This window comes from Parasteatoda tepidariorum, chromosome 3 (assembly GCF_982258835.1).
Source record: "Parasteatoda tepidariorum strain Cologne lab strain chromosome 3, Ptep-v5.0, whole genome shotgun sequence".
Taxonomy (NCBI): domain Eukaryota; kingdom Metazoa; phylum Arthropoda; class Arachnida; order Araneae; family Theridiidae; genus Parasteatoda; species Parasteatoda tepidariorum.
The window spans coordinates 18,097,389-18,123,781 of NC_141757.1; the positions used below are offsets into that span (position 1 = coordinate 18,097,389).

General features: G+C 31.9%; 1 protein-coding gene across 1 annotated transcript; it reads left to right on the forward strand.

Annotated features, from left to right (window-relative positions):
• Positions 1 to 24,844: 24,844 nt before the first annotated feature.
• On the forward strand, positions 24,845 to 25,749 carry LOC147813211 (uncharacterized). The gene has a single exon (XM_087158899.1). The coding sequence runs from the start codon at positions 24,868 to 24,870 to the stop codon at positions 25,705 to 25,707; it is 840 nt and encodes a 279-aa protein (XP_087015025.1). The 5' UTR covers positions 24,845 to 24,867; the 3' UTR covers positions 25,708 to 25,749.
• Positions 25,750 to 26,393: the final 644 nt, after the last annotated feature.

Below are 26,393 nucleotides of genomic sequence, written 5' to 3' on the forward strand. Positions count from 1 at the left end.
CCAGCAGAACAGCTGCTCTTCACGTGCACAATAGGTCATACAGGCTGGTAAGGACGGTATTACGCTTTGGGGGTCATTTTCATGAGCAGCTATCAGCTGTGGTAAAACAGATCCTGAAAGCTGCGGACTGTCTGATCAGAATTACAGTTCAGTCTGTTTTGTCATCTAGAAATGAATTCTCAATTTACAAGGGTGGTTCTAAAAGTACCAGGAAGAATTTACCGTGCTTCTTTTGTCACCTAACTTCCCGGATTTGCATCCGATCGAAAATCTGTGGAATCACTTTAGTCGGGTTGTTTTCGCCATGAAATGTAACCTAGAGAAGCTGACCGTGGCACTGGTGTCGGTATGGCTCAGCATATTAGTGAACACCTTGAAGAACCTAGTTGACTCTGTTCCTGCAAGTCTCGCAGCTGTCCGTTCTACGAAAGATGGCTTCTCGCTTTTGCCTGAGGGTCACATTAATGAGACTGAACTGTGCATCCAATACTACTTTTCAAATAGTTCAATTTTTCTCTATTCATTTCAGGAAAATGTAGAGACTATTCTAAATTCTTTTTTAATTTTAATTTTATATTCTCCTCCCTCTCTTTTCTTAACAATTATGATAGTTTATTGATTTCAAAAATATGATTAACAAAAATAAATAAAATCCGATTATAATCAATACCCCCTTTTCAAATAGTTCAGTTTTTCTCTGTTCATTTGAGAAAAATGTTAAGACTATTCTGAAATCTTGATTATTTTCTATTTGGTGCCTTTTTCCTGCCTTTTCAATTTGATTCAATAAATAATTATATTTTATTGCTTCCAAAAATATGATGCAAATGTGTAGGATCTGTTAACAGTCAATAATATCAGTACCGCATTTCAAATAGTTCAATTTTTCTCTATTCATTTGAGAAAAGTGTTGAGACTATTCTGAAATTTTAACTTATTTCCCCCCTCTCTTTTTCAATTTGATTTATAAATAATGGTATTTTATTGATTTTAAAAATATGATTCAAACAAATAAATAAAATTGAATCACATAGTCATTATAATCATTATCACATTTCAAATTTCAATTCTCTATTTAATTGAGGAAATCTTGAGACTATTTTAAAATCTTTATTCATTTTCATGTAATATTTTCTTCCTCTCATTTTCAATTTGATTTAATAATTAATGATAATTTGTTGCTTTCAAATATATCATTGATACAAATGTCTAAGATCTGTAACAGAGTCGTTATAATCAATACCACATTTCAAATCGTTCAATTTTACAGCAACAACAAGCAAACAAACTTTATTGGGAACAAAAACAAACACATAAATACAAATATATAATTTTTCTCCATTCATTCAAGAAAAGTGTTGAGACTATTCTGAAATTTGATTCATTTTCATTTAATATTTTTTTCCTCTCCTTTTTTAATTTGATTTATAAATAATGATATTTTATTGATTTTAAAAATATGATTGAAACAAATAAATAAAATTGGATCACATGGTCATTATAGTCAATATCATATTTCAATTTTTCTCTATTAAATTGAGGAAAATGTTGAGACTATTCAAATCCAAACAAACCAGACAAAAGCCTTATACATCACCAAGTAATATCTTCTTCCCCTCTCTTGTATTTGATTTATAATTAGTGTTATTTTATTGATTTTAAAAAGAATATCATATGTCATCAAAGTAATTATCAAATCAATACCATATTTCAAATTTCAATTTTTCTCCATTAATGTGAGGGAAAATGTTGAAACTATTCTGAAATCTTTGTTCATTTCCATTTAATATTCTCTCTCTTTTCAATTTGATTTAAGTATTTTCGGAAGTAAATACTTAATTGAAATAATAATGCCCCATTCCAAATTCTGCATCGACGAGAAAGATTTATAGTTGCTCATTAGCATAGAACGTGTATGGCCTCTTAAATAGCAATAACCTTCTGCAGTGGGTTTATACTCCCTGCAGAGCCTATAAAAGCGTTCCGTTAATTTATGTGGTGCTAAATTTTAATTAGTCGTAACTAAAAGCTCAATCAACATAAATTAAATACAGATGAAATATTTATTCTTTATTCATCAATTGCATATAAATCACGCTTGATATTAATTAAAGGCTTAAATGACCAATGGTGGCATAAATTGAAAGTGGAGATTCTGAATTTCGATTCAGATGTAAAATGCTTATAAAGGAAAAGAATTGGAAATTTAACAACTATTTAATAAATTGAAGAAATTTGCCATTTTTGTTAATCAATTTTTACAAGAGGAAAAGTGAAGGAAAAAAGAACGTATTTTTCTTTTCGTAATAATAAATGCATTAAGTCAGCATTTTTTAATGAGTTAATCATAATAATTAACAATAATAATTAATAATAAAATTAATAATAATTAATTAATAATAATTAATTAATAAAAATTAATAATAATAATTATTAATAATAATTAATAATAATTAATAATAATAATTAATAATAATAATTAATAATAATTAATAATAATAATTAATAATAATAATTAAGAATAACACTTGGAAACTAAAATTTTTTCTTTTAAATTGTTAATTTTTATAAAAATCAAGGCTAAAAACGTATGGAGTTTTACTCAAGTAATAAATTACTGTGGAAATTCGATTAAATAAAATAAAATTATATTTCTCTTTTTTGATTTGTTCATTTATTTATTTTGTAACTGTAAATAACTCGAAGATAAAAAAAAATATGAAATCATATTCGAATATTTTATTTTTTATGAAAATTATAGAGCAAAAATTATTCATTTATTTATTACTTTATTTTTTTAATAAATAAATCAACGTAAATATCGAAGAGAGTAATCTTATTCGAAGAATGAAACTCTTAGGAAAATAATTAAAATAGCGAATTTTGATTTAAAATAAAACAATATAAATTTTAAAAACTGAAACAAAAATTGTAAAAAAAACTATATGTATTTCAAAAATCGAGAAGAAATTTCAAAATTGCTTGCAAAACATCATATAAAAAATATCATGCATTCAGCAATTGGTCTTGAATTGAGGGTCTTCTTGAACGTTGAAAGCTTGAAAGTTTCCACTGCATTCACTCTTTAATTAATTAATTTAATTTCCCAACTTACTTAATTTAACTTTACTTCATTACTTAACTTTACTTTATTTAATTTCTTAAGTATGTAGTAAATAAAATTCAAAAGTCATGTTAATAAATTAATTAAGTAGGTTTATCTTAATTTTTAATTCTTAGTACATAAGAAATATATGAATAACACGTTATATTAAAAAAAAAAACATAATAAGACTTGTGGAAAAATACAGACGCAACTTTCTGCATAAGTTGACCACTTGTTTATTTTGACCACAAAAGCAACGCACAGTGATTGGTCAATATACACAGTTTAATAATAAATAACACACTGTAATAACAAATTTTATGTTTGTTTTAATGTATAATCTGAAAATATGTCATTTTGGAAGATATTTCCTAATTTTTGAAGTCAGATTATCACCTTTTATAAATACGTTCACTTTTTTGTCTCTGTATAAATTGACCACAAAAGCAATGAACCACAAGGGGTCAACTTACTCAGTTTAATAATTAAGTGACACACAGTAATAATAAATTTTGCATATTAAAACCAATAAAACAAATTCTATATTTGTTTTAATACATAATCTAAAAACATGCTCATTTTAAGGAAATATTCAATAAATTTTAATGTGAGATTATCATTTTTTATGCATGTATGTTATACAAATAAGTTAAGCACATTTTATACGGAACTTAAATATAAATATCTAGAAACACGATCTTTCAATTTAATTAATCGATTTACAAATTATTTCGAACTTAATGTATTTAATTTCATTTAACATACCTAACACAACTTAACTTAACCATACAACAAAAGTAGAAACTACGTATTTCAAACTGATTGACTTGTTCAACAAACTATTCCAAACTTAGCATACGTAACTTAACATATTTAATATAACTTAACGTAACATACTTAAGATATAATGCTTAACAAATTTAACATAACATTAAATACTTAACATATTACACTTTACATTACATACTTAACATACTTAATATAATTCAGCATACTTAACATAACTTAACAATTTGAGGTAACTTAACGTATCTTAACTTAAACATAAATATCTAAAATCCAAAATGATTGAAAACAACTTTAAATTTTTCAAAATGTTTGGAAAATTTTGAAATTTGTAAAATTGTGTGGATTGTGAAATTTTTCAAACTGATTGAAACAAACTTGATCAACGAACTATTTTGAAATTATAACTTTTAATATATATTTTTAATATCCTTGTCAAAAGTGAACTAAAACAAATTTACTTATGAAAAGCAGGTGAATCTTTTGAGTGATATATCACACTGAGGGGGGGGCTTAAGAGCATCAAATTAATTTAATTGTCCCTTGGCATTTTCTAATAAAGACCTTTATTCTCCTCACAGTTTCATTTGGCAATCAAACTAGTCCAAAATTGGAAAAACCGAAAGCGCAAAAAATTTGAAAAATCATTTTTGGGATGAGGAATCACAGCGAAGGTAGGAACAAAAGGAGGAAAATACGTTTGATTGCAGGTTGAACTTTCAAATGCATTTACTCTTTATACAATTACATCTAACAATCAAAATTATTTCACTACTTTTATTCATATCTTCACTGTAACTGACTTCGATAATGATTCATCAGATTTTGGTAATTCTCTTTTCCTTCTCGTAACTTAAAAATGTTCACAAATATTCTATATTTCAAAGGTAATGATTAAGAACATTCCTGAATAAATAAAATGTTAAGTAATTTTAATCAGAGTATTGTAAGCACTTGTCATTCTTGGATGAACAAATCACGATTTATAACACCGCCAGATGGCCGAGCGGTCAGCATTCCTAACTGTGAAGTTAATGGTTGCGGGTCCGAATCCCGCTCAGGGTATGGAATGTTTCTCTCAGTGTGTTGTTCTCTACTGTGTGATGCGTGAATGTGGCTTACCCTATGAATTGGTATCTGTGACAGTGCGGCGTGGGCAATGTTGCTCGCCTCCGCGACTTAGGTTCACAGGTGCCCACTGGGTGACGTTAAATGAGCAACACTTCCGGCATCTTCTTATGTGAAGAACGAAGCAGCCCTTGCTTTTATATAGTTTGTAACTTTATACAGTTTATTTAATAACCGAAGTAAAATAATTCACATTTATTTTATGTTCCAGGAATTTTTAAGTAAAGTTATGTCTCTCTCTTACAATGTATCTAAACGCTGGTCAACATAATTTCATATTTAAAGCTAAGAGGCTTGCAAATTCATCGTTTTTCTTTTAGCCTATACTGATCCCAAATATTAACCTATTAACCTATAATAATCAAATTCTATCTCATTTATTGTTACATCAATTCTAAGTAACAAGACTTCTTTGCACTGTACTAGCTGTATGGTTTAGTACAGTAATTAGGAAGCCTGATTATGGTGTGAAAGTCACCGGTTCAAACCTGGTAACATCAATAAAGCTATATAAAAACGAAAATTCAACTAGAATCAATAAATAAATTGTAAAATGCTTTACTTTTGTATCCCAGCAGATCATCGAAGTCAAGCATCACTGACTGCGGTCAGTGTGCGGGTGGGTGACCACTTGGATCAGACTGCGTAGGGACCGAGGGTGTGCGGTATTGGTCCTCGTTAAACTGTTCTACCGTAAAGTGCTTGACTTTGCGTGCAGGTTGTCGGGCTAACGCTGCCGACGCTAAGACGTCGAAGGCCTATTGCAATAAACCTGACAAATGACGTCGGCAGTTTATAAAGGGCAGAATTTTCCAATTAGACTATCTCACATTTATTACGGATATTCATTACAAGGCTTCGCATGTAAATCTGCCATCCTAACATAAAAAGTTCTATCTCAACAGGAAATTTTGTAGAAAAAAAAATGTAAAACTAATTTCTTTCTACTTGCTATGGCGAACGAATATTTAGGGCTACAGTCTCAAAAATGGAACTCTCATTTTTGACGATTCGGCAATCCTTGAGCTGTATTTCATACATTTTGAGAATCATTTCGTCACGAAATCACGTTATTTGAGACAAAATGTAAAATCTTAAATGTATGACGAAAATACTTCCTCTAATCGGAACCCCATCGCAGTACGTTGTGGGAAAATGCTTACTAGAATGACGTACCTAGAATGAAGTCTAAGCAATCGAAAATAAAGGGTCGAAACAAGCCGACCGACTGCATGATGGACAAGTAGTTTGGAAGATTCCATTTTCGAATCCCGCTGCGGGCATGTGTGTAATCTATCACTCTCTTCTATCTGTCCTTCTTAAGTTATTTATACGACATTGATCCGCATATCTATAGTGCCCACGGTAAGTGATTATTAGAAGAGCAAAAGTTTATTTTTTTTGGGGGGGGAAGGGGGAGGAATAGCGCTATGAAATATTTTTTTCAATTTTGACGATATTCGTTTCCTCGAAGAAGTGACAATAGTTGTTTCATGAGCCGCGATGGCTCTTGGGGAGGAGCGCTCACCTTCCAATAAGTTGAACTGGGTTCGAATCTCAGCGATGGCTGGTAGATTCGAATTCCGCATCCGGTTTGCACCGACCACAGTGCTGACGTGAAATATCCTCAGTGGTAGACGGATCATGGATTAGAGTCCCATTGCAGTTAGGCTAACCGTGGGAGGTTCTCGTGGTATTCCTCTCCGTGTAACGCAAATGCGGGTTAGTTCCCTCAAAAAAGTCCTCCACGAAGGCAAATTTCTCCCAATACTTGATCTATTGTCTTCTGCATTGGGTTCAAAAAATTACAAAGTTGCGTAGTTGAACATTAGTTGCCATAAACCCTAATTTGGGTCTGTTGTTCAACGGCGGTTATAAAATGAAATGAAAAAAAATTGTTCGAAGCCTATACCAGGCAACGGTTTCGTAAAAAACTAAGAAAATCTAATTTCGTAAAATTTGAGCGTTCATTTTTTACAGTGTAGCGCGTAAGTAAAAGTGTTTGACTCGATAGTAGAAAAGTGTGAATAAGGAATAACAGAGTCTGAGAGTCTCAGAGTTTGACACCAGGGTTGCAGTTGATGGAAAATATTTCTGCCGTTTTACTTATGACTTTTAGTGATATTCAAGCCATTTACCTTATTTTGAATTAATATTATAATTACTTTGACAACAAATGAGTGTTTCCATTTTTTAGTTTTACTTTCTTTGATGGTTTCGGACACCAAAAAGATACTTTACATCTGTAAACATTTTAAAAATTATATTGTGATGACCAAAACATTTAGTCTGGCTAGTACCTTTAGAACTGAAATTTCCTACTCTGGCTTAGGGCTAGAGATTCCTGATAGTTTGGATAGTTGGCTAGAGATAGTCTGGATTTAGATATTCCTGGTGAAATAAGAAGGTTTTGTAAAAGCTCATCATCATCATAGTTGGCCAGACAGCCCAATGTGAGCCAATGCCTTCCTCTGAAGAGATTTCTCTATGACGACTTCTGATTCACCCTTGATCTCCAATTCTTTTCATTAATTGCGAGAAAATCACACTCCACTGAGTCAGCCCATCTCAACCGCGGCCTTCTCCGCTTTCTTGTTCTAGTGGGTCTAAAAAGCAGCATCTTTTTTATTGTATTGTCATCACTCATTCGAATCACGTGGGCCATCCAATTCATTCTATTTGTTTTTATGTATTTAATAATATCAGGTTGCTTAAAAGGTACCGATTTGTAAAAGCTACAAAAAATCATTTAAGAAATAAAAAATTTCGGTCTTTTTAATTTTTTAATTTAGAAATGCTAATAGAGCTCAGTTTATAAATACAAATACAATCTTAGAAATTTCTTGGAAAAAATGGTTAGATAACAATCTATTTAATCATTATTTCACCATATTCAAGCCAAACAGCCAAATAACCATAAATAGGATGGTATTCAAACTGTTAACTGTGAGAAAAACCGTTTATTAACTGCTCTCACCTAATACGGTTAAACAATCAGAATTTTATCGCACCAACTAGTTCCACCTAATGAAGTCACTTAGTTCCTTGCAGCTGAGTACGTATTAATAGCCGAGAGGGCTACTCTGTCAATCTCATAACCGACAGAACGAAAAGTTCGAGTCCCAGTGTTGGCGCCACAGTATTACCCCAATTCCCTTCAACACATCTCTAAAGTCCAGTACTCCCCAATTTGTGACCCTGGACTATTAGAATAGGATACTCTCATACACGCATAGATGGTAGCATCATAAAGCTGCTAAACATAAAGAGTCTAGTATTTCCCATCTCTTACGAAAAGAAAACAACCAAATAAACTATTTAAACCACATTGCATGGTTCAGTTGATAAAGCACAACTCAACCACTATTTAACTCCAATGTCGAAAAGCTTTGCCCCAATGTCCAGTTAAATTTCCTTTTTTTGCGGTTCTGAAACCAATTTAGTTGGTTAAAAACTGTGGTACTACTGTGGTTAAAAAAAACAGTATAGTTTTGTATTCATGTTTTTTTTTACCATCCTAGAGTTGCAAACGTTTTTAAAACCGTAAAAGTTTAAACTGTTCTTAGCTGTAAACTTTAAGGTTAATTGAATGGACAAACTGCTGCCGGATATTTTACCGTTATTTTAGAATGGAAATTCTAGCACTGCATTCGAAATATACTATAACTCGCGATTCTAAAACACAAAACCTTCAAATCTCCAAGTTTGATCTACTGTAGCGGCAAAGGTTATTACTCCCTTCATTAAATCCCCGGACGAACATAATTTTAATATCTGAGCTGCTTAACACAAAAAATCTAGTATTTCCCATCTCTTACGAAAAGAAGACAACCAGATAAACTATTTAAACCACATTGCATGGTTCATTTGATAAAACGCAAATCAATCACTATTTAACTCCAATGTCGAAAAGCTTTGCCCCAATGTACAATTAAATTTCCTTTTTTTGTGGTTTTGAAACCAATCTAGTTGTAAGTGGTTAAAAAAGTAGTATAGTTTTGTATTTATGTTTTTTTTACCATACTAGTTGCAAACGATTTCAAAACCGTAAAGGTAAAAACTGTTCTTAGCCGTAAACTTTATGGTTAATTGAATGGACAAAAAACTTTATGGTTAATTGAATGGACAAAAAACTTTATGGTTAATTAAATGGACAAACAGCTGCCAGATATTTTACAGCAATTTTAGAATGGAAATTCTAACACTGATGGCTGTTATTCGAAAATATACTATAACTCGTGATTCTAAAACACAAAACTTTCAAATCTCTAAGTTTGATCTACTGCAGCAGCGAAAGGTTATTACTCCCTTCATTAAATCCCCGGAGGAACATAATTTTAATATCTGACCCATAATACAAACTGAATTTCTCCAAATATGCCCATCTACAAATTACGAACGAAATTTGTTAGCAGGAGCATTAGGACAAAATTAAAACTGGCGAAATCGCTCCATTCCGATGAGCCTTGACCACCATAATACGTCATCACCGGCACACAGTAATTAAGACCAATCGGACTGCAGCTAATTTCGATATTCCCGACTAATGATAACACCATAATAAGATGATGCATTTATTGGACGGTCCCTTGTGGACGCTTCCGGTCATGCCCCGACCGGGGGGAAGAGGGGGTGAGGCGGAATCCAACACGACATATTTAATGTAATTTTCTAATTGGCCGGACGGCGGGGCCTGATTGTGAACTGGTGAACAAACAGAGCGCGTAAAAGGCGTCCGCTGGACCATGTAATCAAGGCAAACCCCACATTATCCTTAATCCACTTAACCGGGGGATCGATTCGGTAGAGAGAACCGTAAGGGGGGGTTCGTTTCGGGGGGGATGAGGGGTGATTCTCGGCAGCAAAACGTCAAACGCCGCTTAATTAAATCTAAGTGCCCATTTCAAGCCAAATTCAATGAGAACCCAATGAATAAGTGCCCCTTCTCCTTGTAATCAAAGATGAACGGGGTGGGAGGGCCTCAGGGGGCGAGGAGCGCTGATTGGCTGCTGCCCTCCCTTGAGGGGGGGGGCTCGCAAAATGAAGATGCTTTTGTTCATGAATGATTTTGAGGGGGGAGGGGTGTGGTGTATCGTCATCGTGCCACGAATGGAGGAGTGATGGTATTTTAGTCGATGCTCAAATTTCATGTGTGACGCTTTCAAGCGTTGGAGGGAAAATACTCTTAAAAGGGAAGGGGTGGTGGTGGAGGTGATGGAATTGGAGGAAAAGCGCCAATTTTCAACCATAAGGATCCCTCTCTATTGCAGCCAATGTAATTTCAGAAAGGGATTTATTTTCTAATAGTTCCCTCATAAACTCTCCCGCTTTCAGTTTTTGTTTTGGTGTAAATAAAATAAAACTGCTTATTCGCGGTGGGGCTTGTTTCTGAAATTTATTTATTATGTAAATCTAAAGTAGGATTTTATAAAAAAGGAAATTTTAATTTCAGGTAATCCAGCCTATAGTATTAAAGTGTATTTTGATTCATGCTATCGTGTAAATTTAATGTGACCATTGTGCTATGGAGCTCTTATACAAGATAATATGCTTCAACGTTTAAGGAAATAGGGTTAAACTTATGAAGGTTGCAACGAATTTCAGCTGCAGTCGCTTTGTATTTTTTTATTGAGATTTAAATATAATTACGTATTTAGGACCGTTAAAAAAATGAATTTATGATGCACACTTAAAGTAACATTTTCCAAAAAAAAGGGGGACGTTTTTACTTCAGGTAATCTAGTTTTGGTAATAAAATATTGGTGCATGTTGAACCAACTTTATTGCAACTTCAGTGATGTGTCAAGTTGTAATGTATTTATGAACATGTTGCATGCAAATGTATTTTTATTCAGCCTGTTAATTTTTGAACTTATTTCAATTAGCCCGTATGCCTTTAGGCTAATTAGTGAATGAGAGAAGAATTACTCACCGATCTGAATTAGTAAAGTCTTATTGCAGTGAGGCTCTTCCACCTTATTAATTTTACAACCAGTTTGCACCATAATACGGTTCAACGTTAAGCCGAATTTTCAAAGAGTAAGGTCTGTTACGTTATCAAAGTAATTTTTTACTCAAACTTGAGTAATATTTTATCAATAGAGAAATTTTAAACTTCATCTTGACTATAAAAAGTAATGTTGAATCTTATTTTATTTTATAATCTGCTTTGCTCAGTCGACCCGATTCCTGAGTTTGCGACTATCAATGTTCAACTGAGTAATCTTGTCATTTTGAACCCAACCCAGAACACAAAGGAAGCATTGAAGCAAGCAGTGAAGACTTTTTGATGGAACTCATCTGCATTCGCGTTACATGGAGAAGAAAACTACAGAAGCTTACAAAACTACAAAAACTACAAGAGGATTCTAAGGCTGATCCGTCGACTACTAAGGAAATTTTACATCAGCATTGCGGCTGATGCGAACCAAGAGCAGAATTCGTATTGACCAGTCAACGCTGGGATTCAAACCTCGGTCACCCCATTGAAAGGAGAACTCTCCTGTCTTCAGAGACCCAACGGCTCCATATTGATGAATGTCATTTTATTTTACAACCGAAATAGATTAGTCGATCCAATTTTAAGTTTACGTCTACCAATGTTCAACTCCATAGTCTTGTAATTTTGAGCCCAATTCAGAAGACAAGGAAACTAATGCATTAAACATTGGGAGAAATAGCCTTCGTGGAAGAATTTTGGTGCAACTAATCCACATTTGCGTCACATGGTTAGAAAAAAATATGAAAACCTCCGACGGCTAGCCAGATGGCAAGAGATTTCCAGTCCTTGTATGGTCTACCACTGAGGCTATTTTACTTCAGCACTGCGGTTATTGCGAGCCGGGAGCAGGTCCGTATCCACCAGTCAACACGGGGATTCGAACCTAGTTCACCTCTTTGAAAAGCGAGAGCCTCATTCTCTGAGCCACCAGGGCACTATGTTAAAAAACTGACAACTTTTACCGTCTTAAATGCTATTTTTCTTAAACTGACTAGTGACCAGACTTTGTAAAATTTATTCATGACAATCAGGCTAAGTTTCACCCACCTTTAGCCTATAACCTATGTTGATAATTTGATATATAGTATAGAAATTTCGAATCCTTATCAGAAACGAAGTAAACTTGAATATACGCATTAAGAGCTACAGATTAATATTTTTTATATATCAAAAAGAAATAACTTTAAACAATATCAGAACACAAACAGTATCCAAAAATAAGCAAAAACAATGCGGAAATTTAACGAATTCATACTGAGGTAACAGAGACTGAAAACATCAAAACCTGCTTTATTGAATGTGGATACAGACGAGAGTTGAGATTCGTTTATTAGAAACATATCCAAGTTTCATCATATATAATCAAACAGGTTTTATTGCTTACAGTCCGCCTTCCGTAGATCTTGATGGCGTTTTCAGTTCCTTTTAATAAATTTATAATTTATTTTTACAAAGAAAATAAGACTAAAACCTTTAAAAATATATGTTAAACGCTGTCGTTATTAATTACCCTTTATACAAGTGTGTCTATTTCTAGACAATAAATCCGGTATTAATGTACTAAGTGTCGTTTTCTCTGCATAAATGTATTTAGAATTGATTAGCAAGGTCTTTGCTAGCTGACAAAAATAGTCTCTGTTGCTTTGCTTTAGTAAAGCATGATTTCAAAAATAAAAATCTAGCAAATAATATTTTATATTGGTAAAATCAACTTAAATTACTAAATATAAAATTTAAAAAAAATTTCAGTTTCATGTGAAAAAGTTTAATAAACCTTAACACAATGCAAAATGTTAAAAAAGAATTAAAATCAGGATTTATATAAGAGTCAAAGAAAAAAGTGTCCGAACAATTGTATCTACTAAAATATTTGCTGAATTCAAATGAATTAAATCACGATCAAATCTAACACTTTTTTGTTCACATTGCACTTTCTGGTTAGACTTGAAAATAAAAATGACTAAATCTTCACCCAAATTATTGATATATATATATATATATATATATATATATATATATATATATATATATATATATATATATATATATATATATATATATATATATATATATATATATATATATATATATATATATATATATATATATATATATATATATATATATATATATATATATATATATATATATATATATATATATATATATATATATATATATATATATATATATATATATATATATATGAAAATAGTGAAAAATGTTATTCGGAAGAAAATGAACTGTTTGATGAAAATGTATTTCTGATTTAATTATTTTAATATTTAAAAAGTTATAACAATGCTGCTTTGAAGCTCATAAAAATTTGCAAAAATTAATTATTTATGGATTTTTATTGATATTTATTGATATTGATTTCGTCAAAAGGCAGTGGTTTTTCCAGCTAAAACCAAACTTTTTCACATGTATGCTTTTTTGGTATTTATTTAAATCACTATGGATTTTTTTTATATTTTGCAAATAAGTAACCATAGAAAATTATCTAATAGTCGTGTAAGGCAAAATGAATACCAGATTTAAAAGAGTAACCATTACCAGTCCAAAGAGTAACTGTAGTAATTTTTTTTATTTTCTTTTTTTTGAGAAGTAAAGCAGGAACGTGCAAAATTAAAGATTTAAAAATTTGGAATTTTCTGGACATTTTTTTTTTAATTTTTAAAATATGCAAACCATATTACTAATATTTGAAAATTAATTGATTTTCATTTAAATGTTTGTTTCTACTTTTATTCAAATTGATAAATAAATAAATAGCTGTTACGGGGGCACTAATGACATGACTCCTTAGTCACTTAGAAGTTAAAACCAAATTTGCATTTTTTTTTTGTAGATATGGATGAGTTTTGAAATTTTATTAGTAAGAATTTTTCTGTCATATTTTATACGGCGTATTGCATAAATAAATACCACTCACAATAAAAAAACTTTTTGAATCCTTATAGAAAATGAAGATCAAAAGGTGTGAATATTTTGGGTTGCAATTTGAAATTAAAAAAATGAAAAACAAAACTATTGAAATCTTACAAATCACAGTTGAGGGAGCTTGATGAATGAAATACCAAAACCTGTTTGATTGCGGGAGGAGACGGACGAGTTGCAAGACGTTTATTCGAAACAATTTCATATTTCAATCTGAAAGCAAACAAGTTTTGATTTAATAAACACTCACCCTTTTTTAAAAAATTCAATGTCACAGATTTCGATAACTTTTTTTTTCTTCGTTAATTGATTTGCGACTTCAAGTAAATAAAATTCCCTTTTTTTTAAAACTTTAAGAATTTTTAGTAGAAATAGTTAAAAATTCTATTATTTTCTTTTCTGATTATACGTTTTGGCACTTTTCCATATTTCTATATGCTGACGGTCTTTTAAAATTAAAAAAAGTTCCTAAAAATGTTTGGCTTAATTACGAAAATATAATCTATTAAAGTTTTAAAAAATATTGAAAACACTGATTTCATAAAAAGTAATATTTTTGTTTGCCCCGCACTTATTGGTTTATTAATATTTTTGACAAAATTAGCGTAAATATTTAAGGTAATGAAATAAATAAATAAATAAATAAAATGAAAACGCAGTAAGACAACATGAATAAACCTGCAAATACAGATATCATCATATTTTCGGCTATTTAAGCAAGAACCTAAGTTCAGAACCTTGAACAGAACCATAGTTTTCCAACCTTTCTTTTAGCTTAACTCCTACTTCGCAAGTCAAAAATTTTTAAACGTCTCTTTTAACATGAAATGATGGACTCAGTTACAACAATCTTGTTTGTTGTTGGCGAAACATTACCCCAAATCACTTCCATCATTTTGTCTTTGTAGTTGAAGATCATCTTCCACCATGAGTAATTGAAATTCTGTTGTTTGAGGATATAAATAACCATGGACAATCATCAACAATAAAACAATGACGTCCGTCATTAAATGATGGATTGATTTGCAGTCTCAAAGGAAGCAGCCTATCAACGACTGAAGTAAAACGAATTTTTGAAAAAATAAAAATTTCACCATTACTAAAAATTCGCATTTTATCTTCAAAGTGAAAAGAGAATTATTTTCAAATATACGTTAACCGATTTAGAACTATGAAATGGTCATATTACGATTCCTTGCGAATCATCAAATAATTGCCTAACTATGAAAGAGTCAATTTCTTCCATTTTCGAATAGATATAGAGAGAAGGCACCTGTACTTTCCATAACAGGTGAAAAGAAATTTAAATAACAAAAATATGTTTTAAATTGTAAGCAGGATACTCGTAACTCCTAATAATGAATTTAATTTGTCCATGTGTAAAATTCCATCGACTAGGATAGTTGACGCAAATTTCGTCCAAGCACAACCATTGATATCATAACTTGTGCAGAAATAAATCTACATTGTTGGCGAAAACTAGTTTTGTTTGGCACCAATTTTTAATGTGCGAAAATGGTCTACTGGATTATACACAAGTACCGATGAATTTAATATGAATTCCCAATGAATTTATATTTGGAAGCATTAAAATACAAAAGAGAAGAATCACCATTGGAAAAAAAAAATTCCGCAGTAAAATTTTTGCTTAAATTTACATTAACAAAAAGAATTCAAAATATGAATTTAGAATTTAATTAATGTATGTCTTTTTTATGTATGATTTTTTTTCCTAACAGCTTAAGTAATTTTTACACAGCTGTCTCAGACGTTCAAACTTTGAAGGGAACGAAATTAAATTACATTATTGCAATGGTTATCAAAATCTCACAGCTGAACAAAAATTCTTCCATCCGGCTAAATATCTGCAAATTATTATTACTATTATTATTTTTAATTTCTTAGCTTGTTTTTAAATTAGCTAAATTTGAATCGATGAAAATTCAGGACCTTTTTTTATTATTTGTTTGGGACTTCTAATTATTAAGGGAAACAAACACCCGCCGTCTCCTCAACGCCAACGACCCGTTTATTTGCCTCGTCTTGTGATTATAGCCCTTTTTCAAGGGTGTTTAATAAAAGTGTTCTCTTTGCACCTTTATTCCTTATCAAACGAGAGTTAGTAGATGAAATTTATAGAAAAATTCTTAGATTTTATTTTACTTATTATAAAACGCATAATAAACAAGCTCGTGAGCTCATTGCAAATTTCTTCGATACGTAAAAACAATTTACAAATCGTTCTATTTAAAGCATGATTTGGAATATGCATTCAAGAGTACTACGAAAACGTTGTTTTCAACAGGAATGAAAACGATTTGAAGAGGCTCGCAAACGATTTGTGTCAAGAAGAGAACAAATGGTTCATAGCGCCCTCTGGTGTGAGTATGTGATATTAAAATCGATTTATGAATGGAAATAGTAAGAAGAGAAGAACGCGCCCTGTGTGAAGTGAAGCGTTTAATCTGTTGCAACCTCCACATCCAATGTCTAAAGAGGAACAAAAGGGTTGCCACGATTAGAATGATTTTTTTTTCCTGCCTCCCTAACGACGCCAAAATACATTCAGTCATTGTATTAATTTTTTAGTAATGGTTGTTTAAGTTTTCTATTATGCAAATCGTACTTTAATTTTAATTTACAACTTGATTTATAATCGTTATCGACTTTATTATCGTTTGGTTTCATTCAACTCCATTCCATTTTATCTAAATTCCATTTCCACAGTATTTTCGCTACACATTAACTAAAAATGTTAATATTTTTACACAACTGAATTTTACTATTTAGATTTTTATTTTATTTTGTAGGGTGTTCCATAATGACCACCCTTAAGGATTATTTTTAGCATTACTCTAAATATGTAAGAAAGTACATACATTAGGAGTAGCAGATTAATAGCTAACTAAGGAAAAATTCGACTGAAATCATTCTAATAAATAGTGAGGAAAGCGGTATTGAAGGCATTTAAAACTTTTCTGATCGTCGATGAAAACGGAGAAGAATTGAAAGAAGAATGTCAGAAAATTATCGGAATGTGGAGGCAGTTCAAATTTTTATCATCATTAAATTGAAAAGCTTGAAACAATAACATGATAAGCCTCATTTCCAAAGGTAATATTTTTGCATCAAAATGTTCGCATTTATTCCATTTACTGTAGCCTGACATTGAGTTGTAAACACAATCAACTGAATAAGTATTGTAATTTTCGACAAAAAAAATACTCTTTATTATATTAATTCATTCACATTTTTCCAAATAAATAAAATGAAAAAACATTGAAAAAGTACTTTATTTTTTTACTTTCATTCTTCATAGAATGAGACATCAAAATTTCTATTAAATCAAAATCTTTCAATCAAAATTTATTTTTCTTAATTATTTATGGTAATAAAAATTTTATTAATTTGTACGCATTGAGTTGATGTAGACTAACATGTAATTGTAAACACAATAAACTGAATAAGTATTGTAATTTTCAACAAAAAAAATACTCTTTATTTAAGGTGAATCTTAAAGTTAGAGCAAATCAAAAGTAATACGTATAAAGCTTAACAACTGTAATCTTCGAACTTTTTTGCAACAAACACGGAATGTTAAAGTACTCTGCTGTAATTTGTTGTAAAAACAAACTGATTTTGCAACAATGTTAGTACTATTACTGATAGCGTTGTAACAATGCATGATATAATTAAGGATCTTTTTAATAATTAAAAATTTTCATATTCTATTGAATTTTTGAGAAAGTTGGTTGCTCTTCTTGTGAAAAGAATTCATTTTGATTAAAAAAAATGTCTAAACTGCTGAGATACATTCGCAAAAAGCTGTAAGTAATGTATATTTGATTTATAAAGTCAGAAAAACAATTCTAGCAGAAAACAACAAAAATTATATAAATTTCAAGATACTGTCAGTTTTTGGTTTCACCACTGACAGCAGAAAATTAAAATAATTATGAATTATAAATTAAAATAAAACAAATTTGGATTTTGCTGCTTTAAGCGCCTTTCTATTTTGATTTATTATTTTAAATGTTATTTACTTATTTTGTCTTTTTCTGAATTTGTAAATTAGTTTCAATCTTTGATTAGATAATATTTCATTTGATTAATTTGAATTAGAAATACCTGCAAATAGTAATTTTCAACTTCTTAAAGTAAAATAAAATCGTATAGAAGATATACGTCATTCAAGCAACAATATGCCGTAGTATATTTTTTTGTTGAATAAATATAATTTTGTTATCACTTTTGAAACTTTTATCGTAGGTGCATTCCAATTCCACTTATTTTTAAAAATTGCACATCAAGTTCAATTTACAGGATACTTATTCACGCATAAATGTATTTATTTTCACAAGGAACTAACTTGCAAATCAATTTCAGATTTTTTTCATAAGTTTTCGATTAGAGGGTTTATTGATATTAGAGCTTTAATACAATCATAGCTATTACATCCCAAATAAATAAAAAATATTTTAATAACATTCAGTATATTAGTATTTAATTGCTCTGAGATCAACTGAAAAATTACTAGAAAATTCCTACTCGAAAACTACTTGTGTTTTAAGAGATTTGGAATTTATTAACAGAATAGAAAAACCTACAAAAAAATAACTGTTAAATTGTAAAATTGTGCAAGGCTCCAACAAAAAAAAGTGTATTTCTACAAATGTGCTTAATAAATAATTTGTTTAATGTAAAGTAGGAAAAATGGTAATGTTATAATATAAACAGGATTCTTACAATCTTTAAAAAATTTAAAAAGTCAATATTACAGTAAGAAATTACACGTGTCTTTTCATTAGCTTTCACATTACAACAAATACGTGTAACACTTTGAACTTTGCAACATTTATTTGCAAGTATTAAGAGCGGCAAGGAGTGAAAATTTATTTGACTGTATCGTATTTTCTTAATTTTGTTACCACTTTTTAAAATTTTTAAGGATCCTGTACAAATTTGAGTATATATAATTAAATAAGATGACAACTTGTTCGTGATTTGTTTTATCATGGACTTAGTGTTATATTAGAGCCTGCGATTTTTGCCATGCAACTGTGTTGAAATCGTAATTAAATGTCGGCATCGTTATACATAGAAACAGTGAGGAAAGAATTTTATTCAGTAGGAAAATTTATTACAGTCAAAATTTAAGCAATGTATGATTTTACGACTAGATTAAAAATAATTTTGAAGTATAACAAAAAACTAACCAAAAAGCAAAATTTATTCTAAAAAAAAGTTTATCAAATTAAATAACTTTCCGAATTATTATCCTGTTTTTAATTAGGAGTTTATCTGTTCGGAGTTTCTAATTATTATGCTTAGAAACTCCTGAATGAATCATCGTGAAATCGTGTTATAGAAGCAATAAAAAATCACAAATGTATAATACAAGTAACGAGATTTTTGTCAAGCAATATAATTAATAAACAAAGAAATAACCCTTTTAATCAATACGTAATTGTTCAATTAAGAGTTATAAAGAAATTAACAATGTCTTTTTTGTTTAGTTCTAGGGGAAAGAAAGATGATTGCAAATTTAAGTTGAGAGACTGGGCCGAAGTGCTTGCAGAGCAAAAAACGGCCGAGCAAGAGCGAACTGCTCTGGATGAGGTTCAAAACCTGTATGAGAATGGCGCTGAAAATGTTGGCGAAGTAGAAGGGGGGAAATTGGCAGAAAAAACGACATCTGCTCAATGTATTAAAAACGAGGATAAGGATATGGATGATGAAAGAGTGGAAAAGCCGAAAGAGGCAGAAAACTGGAAGTTTCCACTTAAAAATTGGGATATAATCATTTTGGAACAAATGGCTCTTGACTTCCATCAGAATGGATTCATAGAGTTTGATTTGAAAAATGTGGCATTTCTACGCCCCATTTTCTACATTTGATTGAAGAATTCCAAAAATGGAAAAATGAGAAATGGGTTTAATGAGACCATTTCTTGTAGATTCAAGTCGAATCTTCCTTGAATTTTTCATAAAACATGATGACGAAACGGACTGAAAAAAATGATATGATGAAAAATTTGGTTCCTGAACAGGACATTTTGTTCATTGAACCAGATTGTAAAACTGAGAAAACTCTGCATAGACATTCATGTGGGGATTTTCACGAAAAGGGCTAACACACACGAACTTTATATGATATAATGTGTATTGTTAGTATATTCTCAAAACGTGTGACAAAAACGATTATGTCTTAAACCCAATTTGGACAAGACCTAATTTTGACTAAACTAGCTCAATTGCAGGACATTTTGTATATTGAGCTGTATATATACTCTTTCTGTGGACAGCAATGTGGAGATTTTCAAAATGGTGTCTAACCCATGAACTATATGGTTAGAATTTCCATTAAATGCAGTAGAAAATACTAGAACAAAATACTCGATTTCGTAATAGAAATTTGGCTCTTGAGCAGGACATTATGTTTCTTGAGCCGGATTGTAAACTTTATGAGATCTCCACATAGACAATTCTAAAGGGTGGCTAACTGACACAAACTTTATTTTACGTGCGTAGTTAGGATACCCAGAATGTCTATAATTAGCCCAGTTATGGACATAACCTAATTTTGACTCCTGATTGTGACAGTACCCGAATATGACAGAACCCGACTATGACAAAACCCGACTATGACAGAACCTGACTGTGACAGAACCCGACTATGACAGAACCCGACTATGACAAAACCCAATCTTCACGAAATCCAATTTTGACTTTAAAAAAATAGCTCAAGAACAGGACATTATGTTTATTGTGCTACATGTGATTATTTCGTACTTACAGTATTGTGAAGATTAAGAATTTCAAAATTGTTTATGCTAAAGTTTCCATAAAATGTAATCTTATAGGAAATAATTTATATGGCAATAAAATTTTTGGCTTTGAACGATACATCTCATTCTTTGAGTCGTATTATAGCATTTTTCAATGTATCAATGTTTTGTTTATGTTATAACACCTTAAGTTGATAACTATTTTTCTGCTGGTATTTTTTTATTAGTGTCTCAAGTGCATTTCATTAATTAAATATTGTTTTTTTTAATCATAAACAGTTTTATTATTATTATGCTATTTTTAATCTAAATGGATAGCACACATTACTTTCCTCAAATATTTCAAGCATTTTATCAAATCGATCACGAACATGAATGCAATCACTATGTGTGTATTCTATGTGACACTTGTGCAATTATCCTTGGGCAGTAGGCAACGGATCGGTATCGAAGGCTTGCTGGAAAGTCTTAAAAATACCGCACCACCATATTGTTCGTTTTCGTTGTTTTTTATATTTTTATTACCGTCATTGAACAGCAATACGAATTTTTAGTTTACTCCTACCAATGATCAACCTAGCAATTTTGAGCCCAATCCAAAAGACAAGGGAACTCCTTGATCAAGTATTGAGAGAAATTTTTCCTCGTGGAGGACTTTTTAAGGGAACTAACCCGTATTGGCGTTACATCGAGAGGAAACCCTCCCACGATTAGCCGGACGATACGGAAACTCTAACCCATGATCCGTCTACCGCTGAGGATATTTTACGTCAGCACTGTGGTCGGTGCAAGCTGGATGCGGATTCGTATCTACCAGCCATTGCAGGGATTTGAACCCGGTTCACCTAGTTGGAAAGTGAACTGTCTATCCCTTGAGCCATCACGGCTCTTTGTTTTACTATTAAATTTTATAATTTTATAACCGCCATTGAACAGCAGATCCAATTTTATGGGTTTACGACTACTAATGTTCAACTTCGTAGCCTTGTCACTTTGAACCAATCCAGAAGACAAGGAAACTCCTGGATCAGTACCCCCAGAGGTATTGATTTGTTATGGGAACATGGAGGACTTGGCAGATTTAACGTGCATAAGTCACCATTTACTACACGGGGATTCTTCTGCAGGCGGGGATCGAACCCACGAACTGTTGGACATGAGCCCAGTGCCCTACCAAGCAGGCTATCCCGGCCTCTTGTTTTACTGTTATTAAATTTGTTTGTTATCAAATATGGTATTTTTATTCGAGGCACCCATTTACCACTGAATGATTTTGCAACATGGTGCATAGCGGCCGTGAGCATAGTTAAATATTAACACTGAATAAAAAAATAAAAATAAACTGGAACTGCACAACAAAAGATTGTTTGTACGAAACGGAATAAGAACATTGGTGTATAGGAATTACCAATCTTGCAAAACTGGGACGTAAAAATTTTTTATTGTTACGTCACTGGAAACATTAGATTTGGTTTTGGTACTTATTCGTTTGAATTTGGAAGGTAGGAGATTTGGACACTTATAATGTTACTGTTTTAGAAATGGATAAGCCTAGTAAATTAATTGAAAAACGAAGCAATGTAAGAAGCGCTAGAACGAAATTAATCCAAAGAATTTTCTGGACGACCACCGGAAACTATTGCAGAACACTTTCAGAACTACTCGAACTATTAAAAATAAAAGAAGTTTTAAAAAAACATGATTGTAAAATTGAGAACATCATTACTGATCTCGAAAAATTTGAAACAGAAATCAGAATATCAGAAGACTAAGAGGAAAAAATTCTTACATCTAAAATTAAGTTAAAAAGTAAAATTAAAGAAATAAATAAGGAAATAAATGATGTACAGTTTCTGGTCAAATTACTAGACGCACTATAAGATTTTATGTAAAATATTAATTATCAGGTGATACTATACAGCTTTATTGTTTTTACGCCACTGAAACCGGTTTGACGTTCGTGTATCAATTGGTAAACATTATAATGCAATATGTTAAAAATAAATATAAATAGGAAACATACAAAAAATCTCCGAAATAAAAACTCATTACATGTATGTTTAAATATAAAAGGAATTGGGTATAATATAGCCTACGTCGCAGGTTGTGTTGTTCCTACTAAATTTAACCCATGAACGGCATTTTCTGCGAGTCTAACTTCAAGCCACAAATAAACAAACGAAGTGTTCGATCGTTAAAATAGCTGCTCGCCAGATTTTATTGCATTATAAAGAAAAGTTATTGAAACTAAATACAACTAAATAAACAACAACAACTAAAACAAATAACAACAACTACTAATAACAATAACTAAATAAACAACAACTAAATTCCATTCGTTTAGCATTGCGTCATATGTTGTTCCTACTAAATCGAAGTAGTTGTGTTTTTTTCATATTATACCCAATTGCATATAAACTCGTGCAAAACATGTAATTATAAAAAAAATAACTGCGTTTAATAATTTGGTTGAATTATTGTAATATACTAATATAATCTGTAATATAATAAATATTCTATATTTATATAATATATCGTCTAATATATCCAATCGTCGAATTTATATTATATATCGTCTAATTTAACCAATTAATACACAAGCGTAAACAAGTACAAACCGGTTTCAGTCGCGTAAGAATAATAAAGCTGTATAGTATCAACTAATAATTAAGATTTCACATAGAATCTTATAGTGCGTCTAATAATTTGGTCAGGGACTGTATATCAGTAACTACCAAGATTTTTTTTAATCAGTTATACCATGTCCAGTGAGCAATATAAAAAAGCGAACCACCCTGAATAACATTTGATCTAATCTTCAAACTTAATGGCTTAAAGGGGGAGTCTCAGATATGCTAACTAATTAGTGCAGACGAAATCTTAAGTTACGAAAACAGACACAAAAACGTGCTTTCTCTGCATAAATATACCTTTTCTTTTTCGATAGATTTGGAAATTTCGTACTATACAATTCTAAATATTTTATACCATTAATAAATAAAATAATAAAAAATTGCAAATATTTACTTAAAAGTTATATTTTGCAAGGAATTATCTGTGGATAAACGAATTATATAATTATGTATAAAAGTTTTTAATTCGCTTAAAAATTTCTCGAGATATGCCGAAATACGCAAAAAATAAAATTAACATAAAAGGGCCCAAATTTTGGATCACCACTCTTTTGATCAAACTATGGGGATCATATTTCCCAGAATGTGGCCACTTACATTACATGGGGTCAGAAATCTGAATCACTTGAAAAAAAAGATATGTTTATTCAGAGAAAGTAAATTTTTAAGTCTGATTTCGTAACTTAAAAAATATCGTTTTCGCTAATTAATTAGCATATTAGAGGTTACCCCTTTAAATCATTAAGATCGAGTCCTAGAAAGCGAAGATCCAATCATTGGATCAAAAGTTATTCAGAGTGGTCCGCTTTTTATCTTGCGAACTGTACATAGAACTGTTTTTTAGCTAAGAAATGTAAATAGTAATGAATAGTTTATAATAACAACTAGTGCGGAAGCGATTGTATGTTATTCGTTTGAAGCTCTTTATACACTGTTCAGCGAGATATTGATAATGGATGTAAACAAAAAGACAAAGGTTTGCTACTTATCGCCATCATTTTCAACATTTGTCTGTATTTCTTTGATTTGGCAACTTTTTTACCTTCCATAGGTCAGGTTAGCGCAGCTGGTAATATTTTTGGAGTCAATTATTCAAAGGTACAATTCTCTTTAAACAAACCCACTGAAGATCGTCGCCTTATTGGACTTCTGTACTTCTTAAATTTCCTCCCGATGGTGTTCCTGCCTTGACGGGGCGGTGAGGCTTGAGCGCACCAATGACCCGGAGGGCTATGCCGGAGGTAGCTTGCTACTGGTAGGGTCTCCCAAGCCGGACAGGCCGAAGGGTAGGTGCCAGACTAAAAAGAACACCACCAGGAGCCAAGACAGTCTTCTACCTTACGGTGCTCCGGTCTTTGGACAACAGAAGCTGCATACCCCCTCCCATGAATCAGTTGACAAATGAACCCGATGCTTTATCTTCATAGCAATCTTAGTACTTGCTTGGATCTTTCCAATGTTAGTTTCCATGAAAGCCTCCCTATCATGCTTGACAAGAAAGACTGTGTGCCTGACTTCCTCAGACAATTGTCCCTGGAAATCATCAATAAAATCCCTCCAAACGACATCAAAATATTCTCTGATGGCAGTAAAATAGATAGACAGACTGGCAGTGGGGTATTTATTGAAACACCTCGAGAGAACTACACTCTTCATCAACGAAACCCCGATTTCTGCTCCGTCTTTCGAAGCGAACTAATTGCAATCGACAGGGGACTAGAGAAAATCTTGAGTGAAGGGCACCTTGGAAATACTTGGATACTATCTGACAGCCGTAGTTCAATTCAACACCTCAAAAATTGGGCCCTCATTGGAGATAAAACCAGTTTTTCGATCTTACAAAAAGTAAAGCTCATTTCCCAACAGCATGAGGTCCACTTTCAATGGATCCCGTCCCACGTCGATATCCACGGCAACGAGTTAGCTGACACTCTTGCAAAGAAGGGACTAGACCATCCAGTCCCCTCCACCTCAGAGCTTACATACCTTGAACTGTTTGCAAGGCAAAAGGCCCAGAACAAACAAAAGTGGCTGCTTCCACCTATTCACTACTGGTATAAAGCAAAAAGACCAGGACTCTCTTTATCTCTCCCTGGTGACAGGCGAACCAACACCTGCTTATCCCGACTGGCCAGTGGACACCTGAAATGTCTCACATTTTCTGCAAATCAAAAAGTCTTTCCTCTTTGCCCTAAATGCCAACAAAACCAGGCATCACCTGAGCACATCTTGAACTGTTTAGGGCTGGACTGGAATGACATTCATTCCTCTCCCATTCTGGTTTCGGATTTTCTGAATATCAACGGATTCATTGATCTGGTCTGACCCCGTCAGACCAGATGGGAATTAGCAACAACAACAACAACTTCTTAAATTTTCTGAGAACTTTCCTGAGAATTCCTTGCGAATTCTGAACATATTTCCTGTAAAATTGCACATCCTGCAATTTTTTTTTCGGATAACAACAACTGTTCTACAGTGGATAAACTCTATTTGTGTAAAGTGCCGCGAAAGAGTACATCAGTTCCAATCCCTAGTCAAAAGTAATGCCAAGTGTCCAATGGTTTTGCTTATTTTCGCTACCAGTTCTCGTTGAACAAAATATTGATTCGTAATCACTTTGAGTCAACATACCCAAGGAAAGGAACTGGACGTATGAGACTCATTGCATGACCTCCACGTTCACCAGTTCTCAATCCGTACGACTCTTTCCTGTGGAGTGACATAAGCTTATGCACCACCTATGGACGCATCACACTTGGATCTCATAGCACGGATTGCCGTCGCTTCATCAAAAGTACACCAGGTATCTTCGAGTCCGTTCAGGAATCGTTTTTGCGACGTTGTTGACACTGCAAGGACGACAACTGGAACCACTTTTAACAACTTGCAAAGAAGATGGTGAACCTAAAAAGTTCGGAATCCTGTACTCGAATGGAAGCTAAATTTAAACTTTTTTAGTATCCTAGAAATATTTTAGCTATCTCTTATTATTCCAATTCAAAGACTTG